General features: G+C 39.8%; 1 protein-coding gene across 3 annotated transcripts in view; it reads left to right on the top strand.

Annotated features, from left to right (window-relative positions):
- LOC146673638 (uncharacterized) overlaps positions 1-24,588 on the top strand; it is a 34,174-nt gene extending 9,586 nt beyond the window's left edge. For 2 of the 3 annotated variants that reach the window (XM_085390875.1, XM_085390885.1), the window contains exons 10-20: positions 1,999-2,063; positions 2,212-2,318; positions 2,406-2,508; positions 3,682-3,781; positions 7,701-7,740; positions 7,893-7,944; positions 9,101-9,212; positions 13,615-13,698; positions 14,239-14,356; positions 18,873-18,963; positions 21,239-24,588. In XM_085390875.1, coding sequence (XP_085247001.1) covers positions 1,999-2,063; positions 2,212-2,318; positions 2,406-2,508; positions 3,682-3,781; positions 7,701-7,740; positions 7,893-7,944; positions 9,101-9,212; positions 13,615-13,698; positions 14,239-14,356; positions 18,873-18,963; positions 21,239-21,313 — 947 coding nt within the window. In that variant the 3' untranslated portion in view covers positions 21,314-24,588. Of the gene's footprint in view, positions 1-1,998; positions 2,064-2,211; positions 2,319-2,405; positions 2,509-3,681; positions 3,782-7,700; positions 7,741-7,892; positions 7,945-9,100; positions 9,213-13,614; positions 13,699-14,238; positions 14,357-18,872; positions 18,964-19,066; positions 21,217-21,238 lie in introns of those variants that run through there. The other variant, XM_085390893.1, reaches the window with a different exon arrangement.
- Positions 24,589-25,476: the final 888 nt, after the last annotated feature.

A 25,476-nucleotide genomic window follows, 5' to 3' on the forward strand; every position in this document is an offset into this window, starting at 1 on the left:
TTCATTTAATGGAAATCAAATTTATAGTTTCCAATTTTATCAAACTGCTTTCTTTTTCCCTGTAATTATTCTATATATGTCTGTAAAATCCAATGAATGGGATTCCTGAACTGAGAGAAAAGTCTGCTGTAATGCATACTTGGTTCAGATGTGTGGTAGCAGTAAGTGGATCGGCTCCTGTACAGTGTCCCACTTCAGAGGGGGAAATGAACTTTTGGCTCTCACTGTTGCTAAAAATGTAAATATTTCAGTCTAATTGAGCTCCGGCTGAACTCCCGAGAGCCGTTTGACCACTCGAAGACCCGCTGCCCTCATCGGCTGTTTATTTTCTAACATGAAGGAGTCAGGAGAGTGGACCGGTGGTAAGTCTGCAGTCCGGTTCAAACAGGGGTGAACAAAGTGCTGCGTGATGTTTTCAGTGTACAGAGGGAGATATGAGGAGGTGAAAGATGGCGTTGAAAGATGGGGGATGAGAGGCAGAAGCGTCTCCCTCCTGTCTGTATATTTAAGTTCAGCGAGGTCAATGAACTATTTATTAAAACACAAAGCAGCTTAAAGGTCAAGCATGAAAAAACTACGAAGTAACTGGAAAACATTAAAGGAAACCCTTGAAAACACATCAATTCTCACCGAGAGTCTATACAACATCTATACTGGGAAATGTGTCAGGAAAGAAGAGATGCCACATCAACAATTTGATGAAAATGATCAAACTACAGGGGGCTGAATTTAAGGGCACCTTGGAAATCAAAGTAAGATAATGTGGCAGCTTAGCCCATTTTGCCAGAGTTGTTTTTCATTGCAACAACTCAAAATGGTATTCAGTAGTTTGATGGCCCCCCTGTGCAGGCAGTTCCTTCGTCCTTCAGGAACTGCCTGCACACCCTCACCACATGAGACTGGGCATTGTCATGCACCTGGAGGAACCCAAGGCTCAGTGCACCAGTGTGCCAGTGTAGGGTCTGACAGTGGGTCCGGGGATTTAAGCCTGATAGCTAATGGCACTCAGGGTGCCGTTGCCTAGCCTGTAGGTGTCTGTGTGTCTCCATGCAGGCCATCAATGACCCACCACCAAACCTGTCATCCTGAATGATGTTACAGGCAGCATAGCGGCCTCCATGATTTCTCCAGAGCCTCTCTCTTCTGTCACATGTGCTCAGGGTGAACCTGCTCTCTGTGGAAAGCACAGGAGGCCATTGATGGACCTGACAATTCTGGTATTCTATGGCAAATGCCAACCTTGTTGGACACTGAGTATCAGGCAAACTAAAGGATGTCAGGTTCTCAGGCAACACTCATGAAGTTTGTTTCTGGTTGTTTGGTCAGAGACATTCACACCAGTGTCCTTCTGGAAGTCCTTTTGTTGCTCTGTTCCTCAAAGCAGAAAGCAGCAGATACCAGTTCTCTGAAAGGTTAAGGGCCTCCTATGGCACTCTCCAGCTCTCCTAGAGTAAATGCTTTTCTCCTGAATTCTCCTCCGTGATCTTAAGACTATGCTGAGAGAAATTCTAAAATGTTTTTTAAAAATATGGGAAATAATAGTAAGAAACTAGAATAGAAAGAATGTACAAATTTAAAATTAAACTACGTTTAATTTAATAATCTACAAAGTTTTTTATAAACAATTATAGATTTTTAAATGAGATTAATAAAAAATAAATAAAAATTAAACAAACTAAAATTAAATGACATGAAATTAAAAGATTGATAAAATTTAAATATAATGCAATAAAATAAAAAATATGCAATAAATATTTTAAACAAAAATACAATAAATTAAAATGATAAAAGCAAGAAACAAAACAAAACAAAAAGAATTTTTAATTAAGAAATGTTTGTAAATGTATGTTTTTCTTAGAAATGTAAAAATTAAATAATTCTTCAATTTTTCCAATTTTCCAATCAACCATTCCAATACCATTAAAGTAATTACATTACATTGTTTTATTAACACATGACATTTTGATGTTGTGAAGTTGTTTTTGTTTGTGTTTTCAGGTGATGAGGGGGGAGCTGTCAGAGTAACTGGGGCGCAGGGCTTCGCCCCGTCACATGACTACAAGGTAAAAAAAACAAACTGTATTTGATTCTTATTTTGATATAATATGTCGATAATGTGGAATATCGAGTGCCACACAGGTCAACTTTTTAAATAATATTTTACTGTAATTTAGAGTTTGGGTCCTGTCACCTTCACCATCCTCCTTACAGGTTTGTGCGACTTACATGGACGGGTTCAGGGCGACCGCCGTGTGTCCGGTCACCGGGCCGAGAGCAGCGAAGAAGGCCAGAAGAACGGCAGAGAGCATCATCAAACGGTGGGAACAAGAATCACAGCTCCGTGTACTCTGAACTGTGTGGATTTAAACATTAACTGCTGTGTGTGTGTGTGTGTGTGGGGTTAGGACAAAGAAGATGTTTAAACAGTTGGGACTGGAAGATTTCAGCTCGGTTAACATCCAGGTCCTCGGAGCTGAAGACACATACGGTGCCAATGCTCGCTATAAGGTAACAGACTAAAAAAGCTGCAGTTCCTCTAATGTCCACTTGAGGCTCCAACAGCAGGTCAGTCTCCATCACTCTCATGTTAACTTGACACATTTTTTAAAAAATATTTAAAAAATGAAATGATAATATCTTAGATCAGCCGTCCCAAACCTTTTATGTGCCCCGGACCAGTATACCTTCTACAATATTTTCACGACCCAGCCTTTAAGATGTCGCCAATAAATACAACAAAATAAAACCAGTACTGGTACCAAAAAAAGAAGATTAATTCATAAAATACAGGAAAAGACTCAGGGAAACTGAGTTAACGATAGAAACGATAAAAAATAACAATAAAAACTGATAAAAACCCGGAAAACCATAAATTTCACACCCGAGCCTGAACTCTCGCGGCCTGGTACCAAACGACTCACAGACCGGGCGCGGGCGTTGGGGACCACTGTTTTAGATAAATAAAACATAGACTTAATAAGACATAACAGGAAAAAAATTACATAGAATATAAAAACACTTAGTGTGGCTGTGTCCTTGCTTTATATTCAAAGCTCTGCCCTGTCAGCTGACTTTTATTTTTTCATAAAATTGAATAATAAGATGAAGATTCTCTGCAGGAAACAGGAACCTTGTATTTTATACAAAGCAGTAGAAACTGGAGTTGCTGGAGGAAAAAACGTCATGGCAGACATGAGAACAGAAACCCCTCAGAGTTGTAGTGTACATGGCTCAGAGTGGGCTCAGATCCAGGAGCCTCGGCAGACCTGCGTGCCTCCGTTAAGATCTCACATAAGAACAGAAGCTGAACAAGCTGCTGGACGTCTTCTCTGTTTCTTTTGGTACAACCCCCCTCATTTTTTTTTTTTTAGTGTTTACTGATCAATGGATTTCCTTCATCTTAGTTTTCCTTCTTTTGTTTCTCTGCATCCTTTCCCTTCCTAAGGGTTAAGGGTTGCAGTTAAGCTTGTTTCAAGTCTCTAAATGCCCCCTTCTATCACCCGCTTCAACTTGACACAATCCCGCTGTTCTACATCCAACCTTCACATCTCCTTTACCACAAGTAGGTGAAGGGTCGCAGTAAAGCCTGTTTCATGCCTCTTATTTTGACTCCTTTCACCACTTTCACCTCTTAGACTATCTCCATTGATCATTAAATTTACGTTTCTTGTCTTTTTCCAGGACTCCCGGGAGGCTGTGATCTGGTTGGCCGTCCACCACAAACAGAAGAAAGCTCTGGAGCTTTTCTCCAGAGAAGTGGCTCCTGCGGGGACCGGCATGGGTACGACTAACCCCGTTATCTCCTCTTTAAACTCTCTAAACTTGTTCATAGTACGCAAAGACCTTTACGATGAGATCTGAGGACATCTGGATGTGGTAGCAGCTGCTTATATAAGTGTCTTTTCATGGTTATTAGAAGGAGAACAGAGTTGTCTATACAGTAGTGAATAATGCATCCACACTGGAGGCTTGTTTAATGGATAAGATTACCACTGTTAGTAAAATATTTAATTACAAATTCAAACACAGTCCGTATTCTTTCTTGCTGTTAGTGCGGCCTGAGAAAACTGGGATACACTTCTTTGCTTGTCTTACTGACCTTATTACGTCTTACCATAGAAAATATAGAGATCGTATCGTTAGAAACTTATGTTAATTGATCTGAGCATGTAGCAGCAGCTGCTTACATAAGGACAACATGATTATCTTTCATCAAAGTTCTCCCATATGCATCCTACCCCTCAGCTGTAAAGGCCTGATGCGATAACTCGAGAACCATGTGATGTAGGAGCTTAAAATTGATGCCACTGGTGCAGCTATTGAAAATCTCAGAAGTGTTTTCAATATAACATTTTTAAATATGCTGTTTTTCTTTAGAAAGCATAAACAGTTTCTATGTTTTAAGGCTCTGAAAAAACAAACTTTTTGTTGCCACTGCTGTGCAAGACTTTGCCAGACTCAGAGCTTTTTAAATAAAGTTAAAACTAGAGATGGACCAATCTGATATTACGTATCGGTATCGGTCCGATACTGAACTAAATTACTGGCTCGGATATCGGAGCGAAATAAAAATTTTAATCCGATCCATTAAGTATCACAAAAGCACCTCACAAAACTTGCACCATGGCATAACTCAGCTCATAACCGTAGCACGTCGGAGCAGTGTGCATCACGTGATAGAGCGGCTGTGTGTATTTGGAGCATCGCTACCAAACCAGCATTTCATCTCCGAGAAAGTTATCCCAGAGAGAAGTAAAGCAAGTGCGTAAGTTCATCTCTGAATGTTTGTAAAGCATTCCTGCGTTAAGCTTAACAACCGATATATGGAGCGACTGCCTCTTCTTGCTGCTACTTCAGTCATGAAACTGCTTAATGATCAGCTGATCGGCTTTTCTGTCGCGACTCCGTCTCTCTTCTTTGTTTTTGGCCCACTTTGTGCCAGAAAGAGGAAACCAGCGGCTGAACAACAGCAGCACGTTTAAGCTTGATAAGCTGTTGTTAGAATTTATTTAATATTACTTTCTACTCGAGGATCTTTTTCTACGTAGCTGACGCTGTAACTGTGCAGGGGCGGATCTAGCAAAGTTTAGCCAGGGGGGCCGATAGGGCATGAACAGGGAAAAGGGGGCACAAAGACATACTTTTCTTTCTTATTCTCATTTAAAATGTCGAGCTTTTAATAAATAATTATCTGAATCTTACACCCAAAGTTCTTATCTGATGTAAAATGTATAGAAGTCAATTACTGTATATAGTAACTGTTAAGTCTAATATACCCTAGTAAGCTATAGTACTTTTTCCTTTGGGAAGGTACCATCTGTGCAGTCTGCAATTCTGTTGAAGAAAGATGTTGAATCTATTTAATATTTCTTGAAAAATAATTGATTTCTGTGCTTTTTTTTTTTACACTGCATTAAATTAAGGTTGATTACGTCGATTAAGCATCATGAGGTGGAGCGTGAGGGGTGGTTCCCTATTATTTTTGCTGGAGTTGGGCACCCTGTTAGTTAGGTTGTTTAATATTTCCACTAAGTACTTTTTAAAATACCAGAATAGGGAGGATGGTGTAGGTTTAGGTTTATTACATAGATCAGTGTTGCTGAACTATGAAATATTTTGGGTGCAGTGTATTTTTTGCATATAGGTATAACAAAATAGCTTTAGTGTTTTGTTTTGTTTTTTAAACTTGAGTATGAACTTATACAAAATGCAGAAAGATATAAAAGAAAACAGTTTTGTTGATTACAAGATGAACTATCGGATTCATATCGATATCAGCAGATATCCAAATTTATGATATCGGTATCGGACATAAAAAAGTGGTATCGTGCCATCTCTAGTTAAAACTGAGGGTTGAAAACATTAGTAAAACCTAAAATAAAAGAAATGAATCCAGACTTGACCAAAAGAATTGTTGATGCTCATAAAGCAGGAGATGGATGTACAACGTGTTCAAGAACTGGCGTGAGAGCTACACCGCTCATAACAAGCTTAGCAGAGGTTGGAAGCAAAAGATTTGAAAGACTCTTAAAAGAAAACTGAAAACTGTCTAAAGACCCCAGAACACAGAACCACGTCTGCAACTGTAGTAAAGATGACAGTCACTTGAACTCAGCACAGGAATGGCCAGTGAGAAGAAAAAAAGACAACCTGGAGAAACATTAGGCTTGCTGGAAGAGCATAAACTGGTCATATGAGACTAACCTGGTGCTCCTTATGTTTTGAGAAAGAAGGAAGAGACGTGCAACCCAAAGTACAGTGAAGCGCAGTGACACAAGTATTATGTCGTAAGGATGCTTCATTGTGTCAAGCTGGAAGGAACCACGAAGATAAAAGTATATGTGAAGATTTTGAAAGTGTGGGTTGTTGATCTGTCTTCTAACACGCCAGTGACCCAAAACATTTGCTTCTCCTGGTAAATGGCTTAACTCCAGAAGACCAAACTGGACGTTTCTGACTGACCTCCACAGAGCCCTGTCTTCAATCTCACTGAAAATCTGTCGGTCAGAAGGCCATCAAGCTTGAGAGGTTTGCTGAAGAATAGTGGAGTGTGATCGCTCATGAGACGTGTATGTGTGTGAGACTTGTTGAAAACTATGACAACCAACAGACTGTTGTCCAGTAAAACTGATACACAGACCAGTTGGTTAATGGAGTTTGCTGGCAGGTGCAAAGAAGGTGCTTCACTTGTGATTGCTTTGCTCTGCAGGAAATTGCTGCGGTTGTTCATATTTTCATTTGAGCAAACACTCACCACCTACTCGCTAAGCAGGAACAGTACTTGGGAAGGTGTGACATAAACTGGAAATGGTAACTATGGAGCTTTGAAATAAAACCTTTTAAATAATGTTGGTTACTTCAGCAAAGCACTTTATTTTGAAGGCGAGGGTTCATATGACATTACATATGACATATGACAAATTAGTCACAATGAGTAGGAAATACACCAGGTATTGAATTCTCATTTTATGAAAAGAAAGTTAAAAACAGTCCAAAACTGAGTCAAAGAAAAGCATAAATCCACCCATAAATCAGAGGAAAGTCCAGGATTTCACGTTGGCACGGTCAGAAGGGTTTATCTGAAAAATATTTGAAATGATAAATGATCCTAAGAGAACACATGGAGCAAAAACCTGAGGTGAGAAACAGGCTGTTAAACAGAAATAAATTGAACAAATGAATTATGTAGGTATGTCAGAGTACATCCACTTATCAATAATAACAACCAACCACTGAACAGCAGTCTCAGCACAGTTTTCAGCTTTCAGGGAAAATTATGTAAGTGTGCTGAATCTGAATCGTTAATATTCTGAGCATGTGAACCACATTCCCTTAAACCGTCATGCTTCATGTGCTTGTTTAATGTTGTAATGCGTGTGTTATTACATTAGCTGGACTCACACAGCTGAGCTCTGTGCTGTGATGGAAGGCACATATACGGATGTGCCTTCCACTGTGAAGCGGGAGTCTCCCGCCTGCAGATAAGGAGGTCGTGACCTCATGAAGCAGAAGATGTTTTTGTTTATGGTGGCAGGTCCAGTTCAGTGTGAACTCTGTGTGACTCCCGGGAAGCTGATGATTCACACTGTCAGTGTTGCTGAACTCGAATTAGGACAGGAAGGAGGCGCTGCACCTGCTACAACTTTCCTTAAAACTGTCAGCTTTTCATTTCTTTTTCTCTCATTTTTTCACATTCATAGCTCCCGGACTCACCGGCATTGTGGGCGGACGACCCAGAGTGTGAGTTTAAAAAATGTTTTTCCAATTTCTGCTTTTTATTTTCTTTTTTCTTTTTCTTTTTTACCTACATGTGGAGAAAATACACCGTCCCCATACACCATCTCTTGTCACGTGAGGTTTCCTGTTGTTTATTCCATTTTTGTGGCTTCCAGGTCTCCTGTCCTAAAGCCATTTTTCTTCTTGCATCCCAAATCTCAGCTGAAGGTGAGTGTGATCATAAAAATAAAAGGATGATGTTATTTTAAGGAGTAACTTGATGACTCAAAGCTAAAAGAGAAGCCTCATTATCTGGAAATAATGTTCAGGTTTAGTCTGTCGAATATAAAAAATGAAGAATGTAAAGACTTTATATAAAAGATGCATATCCTAGGGCTGTTCGATATAACGATATATATCGGATGACGATATAAAAACATCTATCTTTTCATTTTACGCTATCGTTTCTTTCGTGGTGTCGCAAAATAAACTGTTTACAGCAATATTTTTTCATCGTTTTGATGGTGACTGTAGTGGCTATATTAATTTCGTAAAGTTCTCTCTTTCTCTTATATTTAATATAACCACACTACAGACAGACAAGCACCTGTTTTTATGCGTTGTTGTTAGCAACAACGATGGTAAAACCACCGCGTGTCCGCTTGTTCCACATAAACCTTTCACAATAAAGCTCAAGATCCTGTTGAGACTTTTCAAAATAAACTGAATCACGTGAAAGATGCAGAGTGTTTACGGATGAGAATTAAAAAAGAGCCGCCAGGTGCTAAAAAATAAACCTTAGACTCAAACGTTAGAACAGGCTTTTCCCCGCAGCACGCCGTGTAATAAATACTCACAAAGAAAACGGCGGCCTTTACAACTTATGTCTAAAAATGTATCGTTTCATGCATCGGTTAAAACACTCGACTCCAGCTACATGACGCGCAGCTGGAAACACTTAATGCAGGTCGAGCTGCCCGAGATTCACAGAATTTACAGAAAGTGTTACATTTTTGTGATTTATATCGTTATCGGACGATAGATATCTTATATCGGGATATGAGACTTTGGTCCTATCGCACAGCCCTAACACATACTAAAGTTAATGTATATGAAGCTGTTTCACAAAAGCTGTAAACTGGATGTGTTATAAAGCTTTAACATTACAAAACCTTTATATAAAGTGACTATAAAGATAAATACCTATAAAACTGTATATATTGATATTATGTCAAGTACAGTTATATAAAGATAAAAGGTAATACTGTAACTGGTTTTACTAATATTTAAATACATAATAAATGTTTTTTAATAAAGTCACAATATATTAAAAAAGATTGGGTCTATAGAGTCGTTACATCTGTAAGTTTTGATGTCCTGGTAGGTGGACATTCACATCGGTGGAGAGCTGGTGGAGTCTCTGTCAGAGGAGGAACCAGACACACCTGTGCAGGATGAAGCCCCTCCTACTTCAGTAGAGGATGTACCTGATGCAGGTAAACAAACATGCACTTTAATTACAGCACCAGAGAGATTAATACCAGTTTTTGGTTACTTATACCGGTTACTGAAGCAGCATTTGTTATAATTACCTGATAACCACACGTTGTGATCACACATTGTGAGCTCTGGTGTACACAAACAAGTGAATCAGGTATTGTAAAAACTACAATATCTGATTCACTTGTCAGCCAATCAGAGAGCAGGCTTTCCTGTTGTTTTTAGTGGTTAATTTACTTTATTATTAAAGTATGGTTGAATGTTTAGAGTTCTTGGTTATCTTTAAGAGGTTGTAGTGATAGTTTGAGAACTTTTACATGTAAAAGTTCAAGAAGAAAGAACTTAGAGGTCCTTCAGGGTACTTTTTGAGGTCATCTTATGTCGAATTTGAGTAAGATTTTTACTGCCTTGATCGGCCAGTTTACCAGTGAGTGTGTTTAGACTTTTTCCACATTTGTTTCTGTTTCTGAGAAAATTCAGCCTTAAGACTCCCAAGGCTCATTTATGCTCACCTTTCTCACCCTCACGAACGGTTTCCAACCTGGCATGTTTGCCACCTTCGTCACAGCTTTTTCAAATTAGACCAGCCTGAAGCCAGACTATGTGAGCAAGTCCACCTGTACAGGCCTTCTCAGTTAGCACAAAACTCACAGAGGGAGATTTCCACATAAGTTCTGCAAAAGATTACAAATGGACAAAAGAAAGTGGCTGTGTGATGCTGTCACATTGACGCATGAAGCAACCAATGCGGCGAGGATGAATGGGCTATTGAGGTTAGTGGGATCCTTGAGGGCTCAACCAGTCCTTGAGGAGGATCCATGGTTTGTTTAGAAGTGTAACTCCAAGCATCATGACTAGAATATTCTGGACCTTGAACGAGTCCAAACAACTTCCAGATGTTTATATGCCAATCACCAAGTTAGAATTGGCATATATCTCTGTTAACAACACCCTGCATTATATTTTCTGTATATGTAAATAATGGCTAAGATTTTTTGGGGGGGCATCCAAATAACAACAAAATAGCAACAAAACATAACAGATCTTTTGAATAAGGATTATTTTGGTACGAAATTAGCCAGGTGAGCCACTTGGTTGTCTAAGCCACAACTTCTATTTAGTCAATATTTCAAGATACAGTTCAAACTAAATCATCAGCCTAACCTGCCATCAGCAATGAATGGCTACCACTGAAATGCCACCTTGATTAATCAGAGCTTCATAATGTTTTGTCTCCATATGCACACCATTCTAGTGATGAGGACTTAGAAGACTGATCTTCTTTGTTATTCACTTAACCAGACTTAAATAATGAGATCCGGATCTGCCAAAGGAAGTGCTGAGTTGCTCAGGTCTCCTAACACTTCCTACGTTGGAATAGACGTCAGCGCGAACAGTCGCATGTCCGCCATTACCTGCCTGAAACTGGAAGTGACGTCATTTCATGGAAATGCAGGGGTTTTTTTTTGCGCCACGGACCGGTTTGTGCCCGACAATATTTTCACGGACCGGCCTTTAAGGTGTCGCGGATAAATACAACAAAATAAAACTAGTACCGGTACCGAAAAAAAGAAGATTTATTCATAACACACGTGAAAAAAGCCAGGAAAACCAAGTTAACGATAAAAACGATAACAAAATAACGCTGAAAACCGATAAAAACCCTGAAAACCATACATTTCACGCCTGAGCCTCAACTCTCGTGGCCCGTTACCAAACGACTCACGGACCGGTACCGGTCCGAGGCCCGGAGGTTGGGGACCACTGCCTTAAAGTCATTAGGTGCTCACAGAGGTCACAGATCAGGTGAGTACAGTATTTCCCTCATAGATTTCTGTACCATTGCACTTCTGTTTGGAACCAGAGGAGTCACCCTGTGTTGGCCAAAGCAATGAACATTCAAAATGCTTTAACATTGGATTCACAAACCACTCCACACCAACAAACCAAAGCCCACTTAACACAATCAAGATTTAAGTATTTAAAAAAATCTCGTTAAAAAACCTCAACAAACTGCAAAAGTTAATAGACTTTCAGATCAGTCATGAGGTTGTGAGAAACAGTTCAGCTATGCAGGATTGCTGCTCTGTGTTTGTGAGGCTGTCTGAATCTGGGATTCCTAAGAAGTACAAGCTGTGCCACTTTTTATCCTTTCACCCTTTCAACCAGAGCTTCCTTCACATGGCCCTGGACAGCAATCACAGCAGAATTTAGGACACTCGTGCGAAGCTGTGACAAGATACAAACTGAAGCCGAGAAACGTTATTTACAAAAACACACTCTTATAAATTCCTGACTGAGAAGAGTCTCCAGTTACAAAGACCAAAACAAGTGAAGAGCCAGAAGACAGTTTCTGGTTTTAATATTTATTCATATGGTTCCATTTAGAAATCAGTCACTGACTGAGTTTAGTTGCAATTTATCTGCCTATTATTAATTACTGATTAGAACATGTGGGCAGAAAGAAATACTTCAAAGTCACTTTAGCAAACACAAATTAAAGATTGGACAAAATCATATTTCATGGGTTTAATGTGATTTTAGGTACGTGGTCATAATTAACAGAGTGAGTGTTTTGAGTGTTACAGGTACAGTTTGTCTGGCTGAACATCAGATCTTTAAAACAGCAGACATAATTCTTTCCAGTGTCCTGCAGACTATCCACAAGTTCCCGACACTCATCTTTGAGAGTCCTTTTTTTTTTTTTTTAAATCATTGGTGGCAACATGGACAGCTAAAGCAGAGTCAGAGTTGTTGGTTTCTGTCAGTTACAGAGTGGTTGTAGTAATATTGTAGATGTAGGCACTAGGATGATTAATGAGAGTTTAGAGGTTTAAAGCTGTCCTTAAGACGGACTTACAAGTTCTTCAATAGTGTGGGAGCTGTTCATAGCAAGGTTCAAGAACTGAGTTTGTACAATTCTAATGAGCTTGAAAGTCAATATTTGGTATGACCAAATTTATTCTTCAACACAGCCTGAGCTCTCTTAGCCAAGCTTTCTTGTCATTTCTTTAAGTTGTCTTCAGGAATAATCCTCCAACCTTCTTGAAGAAGGTTCAAAACTCTTGGATGTTGGCCACCTTTCATTCATTAGACTGGGTCACACTGTTTCAATAATGTTGTGGTCTTGACAATCCATGACTGATTATGTTTTACTGTGTGTTTTTCTATCCAGGGTGTGCTTTTACTCCATTGACAGTGTGTTTGGGATCATTGTTACACTGAAAAATGAAGTTGTAACCAATTAGACGCTTTCCAGCTTGTACTGCACGGTGAATCAGAATCTGGTGGCACATTTCTGCGTTCATAGTTCCATCAATTTTAACAAGATCTCCAACTGAACTGCAGCCCTAAACCATTACAATCTGTTACCTGCACAGTGTTTTCCACTTGTACAAAGGTACAACAGACTGTTGAACCTCTCTCTTGATCTCATCTGTACATACTGACAGCGATTTGAATCAAACATTTCAAATTTGGATTCATCACGTCATAGGACCTGTTGCAACTGATTTTCAGTCCAGTTCTAGGGTAATCTAGCACACCTCAGACTTTTTTCATTAAAAATGGCTGCCACACTTCCACTGAGACCATTTGGGCAATCTACTGTTAACTGGGCCTTCAGTTAACAGTAGATTGATCAACTGATGGTCCAGATGACTGTCAGGTCCTGTGTCAGATCTTTAATGGACTGTTTTCAAAGGATATGACTCTCTGATACTGTTTATCTGCGGTATTTAGTTTTTTAGGTCTGTCACTTCTTCTTTTGTCCATACTGGACAATTTTCTTTGTCCAGCTTCCTTGACTTTTTTTTTACAAATGCAAAGCAAAAGCAAGAAATGCTAGGTTTTCAGTGAATAGCACTTGGAAGTCACCTTGCTGGTGCAAGAATACTATTTCATGTCTATAACCCGTGTTATTGTTGGTGTTTTTCATAGAATCAACGAAATAAACTGGAACGAATTAGGTTTGTTTTGTTTTTTGCAACAGGCTGATAAACATACAAAGACCGTACTGAAAATGAATAAAAAAGCAGCCAAAGCAAACCAAAGTCCAAAACTTTGAAAAACCTTGGGAAAACCTGGAGAACTGCTGTTCCAGTTTAAACAATTACAAAAACTACATATAACAATACCATTCAACATAAATATATGCAACAATGGATTTAAGGTCATTAAAACATATCAAAGGTCTTTGCAGGTATTTGAAAGGTCCATGAAAAGGTTAGCTCTTTTAACAGGTCCAAGGGTTTGTCGAGGAGCCCTTGAGGCTCTTTAATTGTCACTTGAAGGCTTAGTCCTCAGTTGAAATGCTGACGTTGAGCTGGTTTCTGCGTTTTATCAGAAGCCAAGGAAAGAAATTTGAAGGCATTTTTGTTTTTTTTGTTCTTTGCCCAGACCTGCCCAGTGGACCACACAGCTACAGACTGGATGAGCTGGCGTACGCGAGGAGCGGCGACAAAGGAGACTCTGCTAACATTGGTGAGAACAAATAAACCTCAGGAATGATATTCAGAAATATACAACACTGATTCAAACTAAATTAAATCCTGTCTAACCTCCAGTTCACCACACAAATCTGACTGTCTCAAAATTACAGCCAATGAGAGGCCAGGAATCTCTGTGTGTGTCAGTTTGGAGTCTGATTGAGAAGTCCTTGAAGGTTCAGCAGGTTATTGTTGGAGATGTTATTCGTGCTTCATTAAAATCTTCCAAGTGAGCCCATTTGTTGTTTAGAGAGTTCTTTAGAAAATCCTTAACAAGACTCAAATGTCTTCAAAGGGTCAGTGACGTCGTTCAGTGTTCAAAGGAAAGACGAAAAGGAGGCCAATTATAAAGACGAAGGTTTACAGTAACCGTTTACAGTTTACTGCTCTAAGCACTCTTTGTTTGGAAAAATATTCAGGCATAGTATAGTAAAGCCCTGTTTTTGATTTTGTATTTTAATGAGCAAAACACGAGTGATTGTTTTAATCCCAGAGAAATTAAAATCGCCACATCTGTGCATCTCTGTCTCTGTAGGAGTCGTAGCTCGCCATCCACTCTACTTCCCCTATCTGAAGAAACACCTGACTTCTTCTGTGGTGGAGGAATACTTCTCCCACCTCATCAAGCCAGGAGTGAAGAATGCCGTCACACGGTGAGCAGGAGGGGAAAAGGCTGTTTGTTGTGAGAGTCACAGAGGAATAAAGATACACTCAGGTCCTTATTTTACTTTTGCCTCTGTGCACCACTATTTTAAATCAGTCAGTAGACTAGAATACAGTTTCCAACATGTAAATATAACTAAAATATCAAGATGCAGATGTTCAGCTTTTGTTCAAGAGGTAATAATGATAAAATATACATCATAGTATATGGTCTACAGTTAATTCAATTTATATTTGGATACTGACACAAGTTTTGTGGGTTTTTTACCTGTTTACTGAAACATATTCCAATTCATTTGAGGGTGTCCACATTTACAGATGATGAAGAGTTTAGAAGTTTCAGCTCCTTAACCACCCTCTTTTTAAAGGGATCAAAAGTCAGTGGACAGTTGGCTCGAAGGCTATTTCATGGGTAGCTGTGGGTAATTCCTTCGTTATGTCATTATCCATTAAGAAGATTAAAGGCCTGGAGTTGATTTGAGGTGTGATGCTTTCATTTGGAAGATTTTGCTGTGAACAGACAACAAATGTTTAAAGGAGCTGCCCATGCAGGTGAAACAAGTCATAATTAATTTGCAAAAACAGGAAAAAAAACATCAGAGAAGTTGCTACAATATTAGGAGTGGCAAATCTACAGTTTGGTCAATCCTGAGAAAGAAAGAAAGCACCGGTGAACTCAGCAACGCAAAAAGACCTGGACGTCAGTAAAAGACTACAGTGGTGGATGATCTCTTGAATGATCAGGTCCCATCTTATCTTAATGACCTTGTAGTACCATATCACCCTATTAGAGCACTTCGCTCTCGCTCTGCAGGCCTACTTGTTGTTCCTGGAGTATTTAAAAGTAGAATGCGAGGGAGAGCCTTCAGTTTTCAGGCCCCTCTTCTGTGGAACCAGCTTCCAGTTTGGATTCGGGAGACAGACACTATCTCTACTTTTAAGATTAGGCTTAAAACTTTCCTTTTTGCTAAAGCATATAGTTAGGGCTGGACCAGGTGACCCTGAATCCTCCCTTAGTTATGTTGCAATAGACGTAGGCTGCCGGGGGATTCCCATGATGCATTGAGTTTTTCCTTTCCAGTCACCTTTCTCACTCACTATGTGTATATACACCTCTCTGCTTTTAATTATTAGTTATTATTAATCTCTGACTCTCTTCCACAATATTTTGCGACAGATGGCCCTGAGCCTGATTCATCCTGTTAAAAGGGAGTTTTTCCCTTTCCATTTTAAGGGAAGTCAGTCTTTTAAATGTGTAGGATTTAAAATAACAAAACAAAAGGAGATTTAACAATGTACTGATTTGTTGAAAATGAAAACAGTTGCTAGGTAAATGAGCTAAAGTGCTTTGTGCCTTTCCGATCAGTTGCTTTTTGATTTGGTAATGCTCCACAGCTGTTCATTGTGTTGTGTCTGCCGGGATAACAAGAGGAAACCTAAAATCCTACTTAAAACATCATCACCAGGCCTTCGGCTCCGTTTTCAAACCCCACAAATACCACACTGACAAAGATTTAACAGAGTGCTGAAGACACTGAAGGATGGCTGTGGCCGAAACCCTCATGCTGTAGTCATGAAAAAAAGCCCACAACATACTGATGGAAACCAGGAGCATGACTTCCACTAAAACTGAGATACAACACCATGAACACAGCTCACTGTCAGAGCCCTCCTCCTCGAGGTAATCACCCTGTAATGACACAGCAGAGGAGACGTAATAGAAACCAGGGCTTTGGTGTTTGATAGCCGGAGGCGGTGGATGACCAGGTTGTCTCCAAACAGAAGAATCTCAAGGTTCAGTGTTTTTATTTACTCCTCACAAAGAGACGAGTTTTCTGCAAGATTATAAACAGTTTATCCGCTGCCTGTTAGATTAGTAGCAGACACAATTTGTGTAAGATAAGATACACTCTGTTTACCCCAAAGCTGAGAAATTCCTTTGTTAAAGCAGATAAAAGTCAAGTTAAACGCAAGCAGCTCAAATAAGCAGGAAGACATGTATCTATTTACCAGGGTAAAAACCTGAAATCATGAATTCAAATATAGATTTTGTAGTATATCGATATACGTTGTATATATTCAACTTTCTAAACAGTAGGTAATGAATGACAGCTGTTTTTGGGGTCAACTTGAAAAAAAGGCAGATGTGAAATGTAAAAATGAGGTCAGAGGTCAAATGTGATGTCATATTTGGATGCAAACTGTGATGTGAAATTTACAATGCCCAATACCAGCATCATTTCCTAAAGGTTGTCAATTTTGGAAAAAAAACAACGTAGATATTTAGCATAGTTTTAAAGATAAAAGATGTAAAAGTTTGAACTTATTTGACCTTGAAAAAGAGGTCGGAGGTCAAAAGTGACATGATATTTAGAATCCACATGTTTATTCTTTATTACACATTCTTTATATGCCTACAATGACAGTAAGGAACATAGATCTAAATAGCTTTATATAACATTATTATCACTCTAACCTTCAGATCAACCTATTGACCTTCAAAGAGAGGTTAGAGGTCAAATGTGATGAGATATAGACAATCTTTTTTTTGTCACTTTTCCTCCAATAAATCAGGAAGTTGACCTTGAAGACCTTGGAGGAAAAGCTCTGTACAGTAGTTTAGTGTTAAAGGTGCCGTATGGCTGAAAAAAAGAGCTGTTATATTAATAAAGTTTATGCAATTTGAAGGCACTGATGGTCACTGTAGTGGCTCTATTAATTTCTTGAAGTTCTCTCTTTCTCTTATATTTAATATAACCACACTACAGACAGACAAGCGCCTGTTTTTTATGCGTTGTCGTTAGCAACAACGACGGTAAAACCATCGCACGTCCACTTGTTTATTTTCCACATAAACCTTTCACAATAAAGCTCAAGATCCTGTTGAGACTTTCCAAACTAAACTGAATCACGTGAAAGAGCAGATTATTTACGGATGAGAAGTAAAAAAGAGCCGCCAGGTGCTAAAAAATAAACCTTAGACTCAAACGTTAGAACAGGCTTTTCCCCGCAGGACGCCGTGTAATGAATACTGACAATGAAAACGGCGGCCGTTACAACTTATGTCTAAAAATGTATAGTTTCATGCATCGGTTAAAACACTCGACTCCAGGTACACTATGCGCAGCTGGAAACACTTCACGCAGGTCGAGCTGCCCGAGATTCACAGAATTTTCAGAAAATGTAAAATTTTTGTGATTTATATCGTTATCGGACGATAGAATTCTTATATCGGGATATAAGATTTTGGTCATATTGCACAGCCCTAATTCTAATGTATGCTCAGTCTACCTGCAACCTCCACAAGCACAAATAGGTGTCCCAATTTATATAATAATACTTACAGAACAGCAAAGTTATTGTAAAATTGTTTGTTAGCCCATTCAATTAGCAGCATAAGTTGCCATGGTGATGTAATCCAGTAAGAAGCAACACCACCTTTGTAGAAAAAAAAACCTGGGGTTAACCTCAAACCTCAAATAAAACAAAATCCTGCCTCAAATAAACATCTGCCAGCTCAAACATGTGGATACGCCTACTCTGGCTCTTCTATTAAGTCGTTAATAAAGGAACAGCTGAAAGTAGCTATTCTGATCTACTGTCATTACCACTTGTGGCCAGAGAGGGTGCTATTCACCAGAAGTTAAACTAAGGTATCAAGCTAATGCTGCGGTTGCCACCATTTGACCTCTGATGTTATGAACCTGATTCACTACTCCCGTGTTAAAATCTGGACATTTTTAATATGGCTCTATGGATTGACTCAATTTAGGAGCGAGCCCAGAGTGACAGTTAGAGGAACTGCAGGTTTTTGGTATTTATTATATTTATTGTATATTTTGTAATTATTATCATTGGATTGGCTGGAGGTTGTTGAATTTCCTTGACGAGACGAGCAGCACTAGCTTAGTGGGCGTGGCTGTACCTGAGCATGTATAGGGCCACGGCGGACATGTTTGAGCGGTGACTCAGCGCGCGGTGTGTTAGCGATTAGCGTAATGAAGAGATGGAGGCCATAAAGCTCGCTGACCTGCGTCTCCTCTCGCACCCTGAAACGCCTCCCTGCCGCCGCAGACGCTTCATTAGTGCACCTCCGGCACTCGTCAACCCAGTGGGAGGCCATGCACACACACACACTCACACACACATGCACACACACAGTTAACTGCTTACAGACAGAGGCACGCACACACACACACTTTACTAGTAAACCACACGTTTAACTGCTCACACATCAAAAGCCCGCTTGGTACATTAACGTGTGCAATAAACTGCCAAACCAGCACATGGTGTGTGTGTGTGTGTGTGTGTGTGTGTGTGTGTGTGTGTGTGTGTGTGTGTGTGTGTGTGTGTGTGTGTGTGTGTGTGTGTGTGTGTGTGTGTGTGTGTGTGTGTGTGTGTGTGTTTTTAAGACATATGGTTGACCGTGTGTGTGGTTTTAAAGTGTTGGTTACCATGGTTATGAGTGTGGTTTTTTTTTAGTTTTTTCTTCCTTGTCATTCACAGATACACTCTGCCAGGAATCCACGGCCTTAACTTTGTCCTGCAGAGCTCACTGGGAGGTGGAGGAGTGGCCTCTCTGCGCAGTGACCCCCAGGTATCACATGGCCACACACACACACACATCTATACATACAGACCCTTCCTGGATCTGTGAGGGCACTTAATGACATTAAACCTTCTACTTTAACCTGAATCAGATCCTCGGCCGAACCCCTGAAGCAGTTGGTTTAAAGAAAGAAATATCCCCACCTTCCACCACCTCTCCTCTCCCTCTTCAGCCATTCACTGCCTGTAAAAGTTTAATGAGAAAGTTCAGTCTCTCCAGATCTCATGTAATGGGCGAGGAAGGGGGCAGCTGGTTCAAAGTGGGTCTTAATTTCAGTCTGTATGCACCTGAAAACCATCGCGGTTCTCACGTTTCTTCACCAGAACAACATGAAATCTCTTTTCTTCTGCATCGTCATTCAGTTGGCTGTGAAGGAACCTGTATTGTTTTTTTATTACTAACAAAATAAAAATAAAAACACACTCATGAGATTTACACCAATTATTAAAAAGCTCAATCTCAGGGTATGTTTGTATGACTCACATGTCCAGGGTGAGAGACAAGGATTGTTTTGAACCCTTCAGTTCATCCTCTGTCTGAATCCATTTTATGCTCCTCCCTCTTTAGGCCAACTCAGTTTGGATTGGCTGCCCCTCATTCATATAAGAACATCTCCAAACTATGGTGTAATGTAAATATACAAGAGCAAATCCATGGCCTGAGGTGTTCCTTTAGTCTGCTGTTTGTGTTTCAACTGCAGTATCAAACTTTAAAAACAAATGCTTTTCCTTCTTCATCCTGCTTTAGCTCTCTCTTTGTCTCTGCACTTCATCAGAGATGTAATATTCCCCTCAAAATATCTGCACCACCCCACTGATCCATTTCTAGCTCCTATTTTTGATCCAGTGTTTTAAATATCATTCATATTATATTGTTTCGCAGCAGCAGTCCACAAGATTCATTGATTAGAGAGAACCTCGTCAATCAGGAGATCCTCTTTGAGCAACACTTGATAGCAGTGGGGAGAAGGAACCCCCTTTTAAAAGGAAATGACCACCAACAGAACCAAGCTCGGGGAAGGGTAGCCTCCTCTGAATTTAACCAATCAGCACCCAGAGGATTTTAGGGCCGATCAGGCGCACATATCCCGAGTCAGTACAGGGACGTTCTCATGGTGGGTACATGAAATTGTGATCAAAAACCAATATTTAAGTTCCTGCAACATCCTCCCCTCTGCCCTTCAATTCTCTCTGGTCACTATGGTAACGCATAAATATTTCTTTCAAAATAAGACACACAACTACAACACGGGAAAAGACCCAGGGAAACCGAGTTAATGATTAAAAACCCTGAAAACCATACATTTCAGCCCGAGCTTCACCTCTCACGGCCTGGCACCAAACGACTCATGGACCAGTGCCAGTTCGTGGCCCGGGGGTTGGGGACCATTTGCAAGTATATAATATGAGCATTCACAATTATAAGAGTATGTCTATGGCAAAAGAGAAGGTTGAGTCTGTGTAAAATGTAAATTCAAAACAGAATGCAATGATTTACTAATGTCATAAACTCGTGTTTATTCAGAATAGAAGATGGAAAACAGATCCAGTGTTTGAAATGACTGTGTATGACAACATATTTCTGCTGCTATCATGACACAGACCCAGTAAATTTACTGCAATATCTTCTGACTTTATATCAAATTAACAACAACACTCTGTGTGACTTCGTGTCTCCACCAAGCTCTGATCACTGTGTTCAAAGACCTCCGTCGCCCACTGATGTAAACCCAATCAATTAAAAACCAAACCTTGCACTTTTAACACTTTAATGTCTTCTAGAACACAGATTTCTTTTCTACAGCAGTGTTTCTTCATCATATAGAAATCGGTTGATGCATGCGGTTGAAATTCCGGCTCTTTTTTAATATTGGGATATCTCAGGGATTAAATATGCAGTTATGACAGAAAGCGTATTTTCACTGGTCCGGCTCACTTAAAATCAAAATGTACGTGTAAACGATGGCTTAAGATGAGTCTGACAACCCTGGTGTAAGGTAGAGACAGCAGAGCAGCTCCAGGCCCTCTAAAAGGTGGGAAAACCTCTCGTCATACTTAAGGTCGTGTCCTTTATCATCAAAGCTTTTCTCCTCCCTTGTTTCTGCTTTTTCTTTCCCCCTCATTGTTTATCAGAGGCATTGGTAAAGTTTCTTTTTCTCTCTGCTGCACATCAAAGAAACTCTTTTAACACCTCGCACAGCCGTAAAGCTCAACGACTCCAAGGTGGAAGCATGCACACTTTCACATTTCCTGTCTCTCCTCAGGGCAAAGCCTACGGTCAGATGCTGCTGGACTTGAAGCTGAGAGGACTGCCTGACCTCAAGTCTCTGGTGGACTGAGAGTCGAACAGAGGGAGAGAAAAAGAGCTGGAGGCAAACGGAGATGTAAAAGAGAGTTCGCGAAAAGTGAGACTTTTTACCTCAAGAGAAACACAAAGGGAGCATTTATAGATCCAGATCACGTCCACATCTGAAACCTGAAGAGCACAAGATCATTTTATACATAAATTAGATTAGAGCTTCACGATGTTTACAACATGTGGGTCACCACAACTCAAATCATCATGGGCCGTCTGCTCAGCCGTCTCCAATTGGCCTAAAAATGTTACAGTTCCAAGTCTGGGGATATAAAATGATTGCTGTGAGAGTTGTAGTTTCATATACCAAGTACTCTTCAAGACCTCTATATTTTTTTTTTAAATAGTCCACTAATCAACTTCCAGCATGTTTTTCTCACACTTTGAAATCTGAGGCAATGTGTGAATGTGAATGACTCAAAAACCATGAAATGTAAAAGTCTTTCTTATCATAAAAAACAATCAGGATCTGTATTTTATATACATGCGCAAACTTTAAACCACAAAATATTCAGGTACCTCCGATATGGCTGAGCGGGGCATGTAGACTAAGACTCTAAGACTCGGCAACCCAAGATCTGCCACAGATTTAGATCATCTAAAGGAGCATCCACATAAAAACAGCTGGACTCAGCTGGATACACCTCGATAAAATTTAAGACAAACAAGTTTACACGGGGGCCTTAATCCTCTGAAATCCAAGTTATCATTGCTGATGAGTGTAACCCTTTGCAGTCAGAATGAATAATGCTGAAATTCAAATTCAAGGACATGGACATGAAAAAGTGTTTACGCCTCACGCAGATTAACTGGTAGCTAACAGTTACTAAATGCTAACATTTAAAGACTGCCATGTTGTTTTTTTGGTGTTCCATATTTGTAGTGAAGCGTTATCACAAGCAAGTTTACCGAGCACTCTTCATCCGTAGGCTGTACAGAGAACACAACCTGCTAATTAATGCTAAAAGGCTAATGAAATATTCAAATTTTATTCACCACAACTAGACCACAGACTTGTTAGCCGATATGGACATTTAACTGCACAGCAGCCATATACAGTCAACACAGTCCGGAGTCAACACAGCTCATTTAAATATTTATTTAATTTAATAAAAAAAAGTCACCCCTGCTCAGTTGCTATTAACTAAACCAGGGTTTCAGTTACTGACTTATTTTTGGAGCCAGCCTCTAGTGGACATTAGAGGAACTACATTTTTGAGTCGTAATGACTGATAATACTGACCTGTTAAATCGAGAGCATTAGATCTACAATTTGCTAACGCGTTAATGAGCTAACCGCGCTAATGCGTTGCCGCTGTGCAGCCCCATGCACGGGGTGATCCGCGCTAACTCGCTAACGGAGATTTGCTGCGATTAACGCTGACAGCACTAATTTTGAATCTCAAGTTCAAAGAGGAAACCTAACAAAACAGAGTGGAATCACCTGAAAGGCAGCCAAACTGCCAACAACTCTCCAAACTACTTTTTTTTTCTTGCATTTTACTTTCATGCAATTGGGTCAAAAGTTGTGAAAGCGTCATCACGCTGTATTGGACTTGATTTGAACTCAGTGACTGATTGAATGAATCAATAGAGTTTCCTCACCCCAGAGCCACAGATGTTGGCAATACAGGAAAATGTTTGGAGGCCGATTGTTCGCATCAGCCTCATAATCTTGACTTGCCCTGACCTCTGACCTCCCAGGGAACAAGGAGAGCTGGTTTGGGTTTCCCTCACGGGGTAAACAAAGTGTTTTCTGTGAGCTATCAGAGGAGACACTCGACGGGCACGACGCCTGGTTCTCCCCGTCTCGTTCACCTTGGCGTGACCCGGCTCCTCCGATGTTCGCCGCCCCGCAGGAATGCACGTCTCCTTCAACCAAACTGACTCTCTGCCTTCCAGCCGGTTTAGTCATAATTGCAAACAGACTGAATTTGGAGTCGGAGTCACTCAGCAGCTTCCGTCGAGGCTCGAATCTCATAAAATCCTCCACCTCTGAATCATATCCCCCTTTCCACAAAATCTTCATACTCAAATTTCTTTGTTAAGTGACTTCTGTTTTTTCCCTAAACTTTGACTCAAACTTTGAGAGTTTGAGTTTACAGTCAGAAATGTAAAACAGATCAAAGTATGTTCATGACCGAATGATCGCAAACACAGAGAAGGAGCCACATTAGAGAGCCTGCCTAAAACAATAAATAAACAGTTGTCCTGTAAATGGGCATTCAAAGAGCTTGGTGCACAATAAAACCATAAGAAATGACAGCAAGACAAATCCTTCCAGACATGAATTGAGAGCAGAGCAGCACGAGGATAAATTGTGCCAAAGTCACACGGGAAAAGTTCAAATCAATCGGCTGGTCTTTCGAATTTAAGGGACGACTGAGCATCGTGTCAAAGTCAGAGCTTGAAATGGCGCTTCCCATAAAACCCCCAAACCAAAAGAAGTTACAAGCCGCAAGTGTCGCCACTTTGCATGTAAATCTGGAAATGTGCTCACATCTCAATGATGAAGGGAGCAAAACTCTAGATTCACATCTGCCCTCCACATTGCTTCCCATGAAACATTTGTCGTAATCGTGTGGAGAAACCCTTCATCATTGTAGAACAACACCACCTCCCCAAAACACATGGACTCTAAGATTTATGAGCGTGTACAGAAAAGATTTCCAAACAATCGATGCTCATTTTCTGGCATGTTTACTCAATTTGCACGCTTTTATGTCAATATAGACTTCCTCAGCTAGTTTTGAGTCATACCTGGAGCGACTGATGCAAAGCCTGTTCAACCTCCTGACTTCACCTGGTCGTTTTCAGTAGTGGTACGGGCCATCCTAACCAAGACTGTTTTGAGTCGAGATTATTTTAATAATTTAACTATATCACTGCTTGTTCATTTATCAAAAAGGAAGGTTCTGTGATGGTGTCCTGTAAAATAAGTGCTACATTTTTGCTTCAAGGTTTAATTTGGTTATCTACAGAAACATCTTTAAGTTTAATTATGAAGTCTTTTCCCCCACATATTTGACATTTCTTTGCTAATCAAGGGATTGTAGCATGACTTAAGAAAACCAAAATGTAATAAATAACAATATTAAATAACAACGGTCTCTGGACAGAAAAGCTCCCTGCTGTTATCTGTGCCATATTTCATATTTAGCTATCCAGTCGTTTTAGAGTGCCAGTCCAAACACATACATCCAATAATTGAGCCTTGTGGAACACCAGAGGCCTTTTTTTTTTTTATTTCAGCAGGTTTACATCAACCAAAAGAAACAGAAGCAGCCGCCGACTTTTTAAAGTCTGGAAAAAAATCAGTTTGAAGTTAGTGGGTGATCTTTGTGATTTGATGTTTTTGTTTAATGCATTAGCTTTTTAACATAAACTCTGATGGTAGCTTTTTTCTTATTAACAGCTTTTCTCTGTGTTATTATATTTGAACCACTGCCTCTCACCACTGATTTTTTTTTCTTGCTTTCTCTCTTACTGGTACGAATTGCCAGCATTGCCTTATTCGTAATCAATGCACTTTAGTCAAACTGGTATCATGAAGCCTTACTGAGGAACCATGTGTGCTGTTGTACAACTACATAGATTTTATCAAAATCACGTAACTTTTTCATTAAATATCCAACTTAAAGGGCACATTGTTGTTTTTTGTCCATTTTAGAAATATTTACTTGAAACTTACCAGTACTTTGAAATGACGAAACTCTTGTAATTAAAGGTCTGAAATAGGCTGAAAATTAAGATTATAAGCAATATGTTAAGACTTATTTACTATTTTTTGATGAAGACGTTTAACTCTTTGGCTTTCTGCTTTCTATTTAAAATATTCTGTATAGAAAGTGATTTTTGTAGATACTAAAGAGATTAAAGATATTTTTATTATCAAACCTTCTGCTTACAGTTTGCGCTGTTTGTGTGTGTGCCCTTTTTGTTAACAAGCTTGTCTTTGTGACAGGAAGCTGAGCAGCAAAAGGTGTCGACAGCAACAAGACAGAAATCTCTAACATGTGTTTCTTTGTTCCTAAAAGCAGGCGTTCTAGGACTCCAGAGCAGATTCCAGTCATTTTGCATGTAGAGTATATTATGCATATGTCATACAGTTTAAGATGCAGGCAAAAAACAAACGACCCCCAAATT

The sequence above is a fragment of the Rhamphochromis longiceps genome, linkage group LG3, assembly GCF_057381845.1.
Source record: "Rhamphochromis longiceps isolate RC_006_pf linkage group LG3, R_longiceps_female_GT1.1, whole genome shotgun sequence".
NCBI classification, from domain to species: domain Eukaryota; kingdom Metazoa; phylum Chordata; class Actinopteri; order Cichliformes; family Cichlidae; genus Rhamphochromis; species Rhamphochromis longiceps.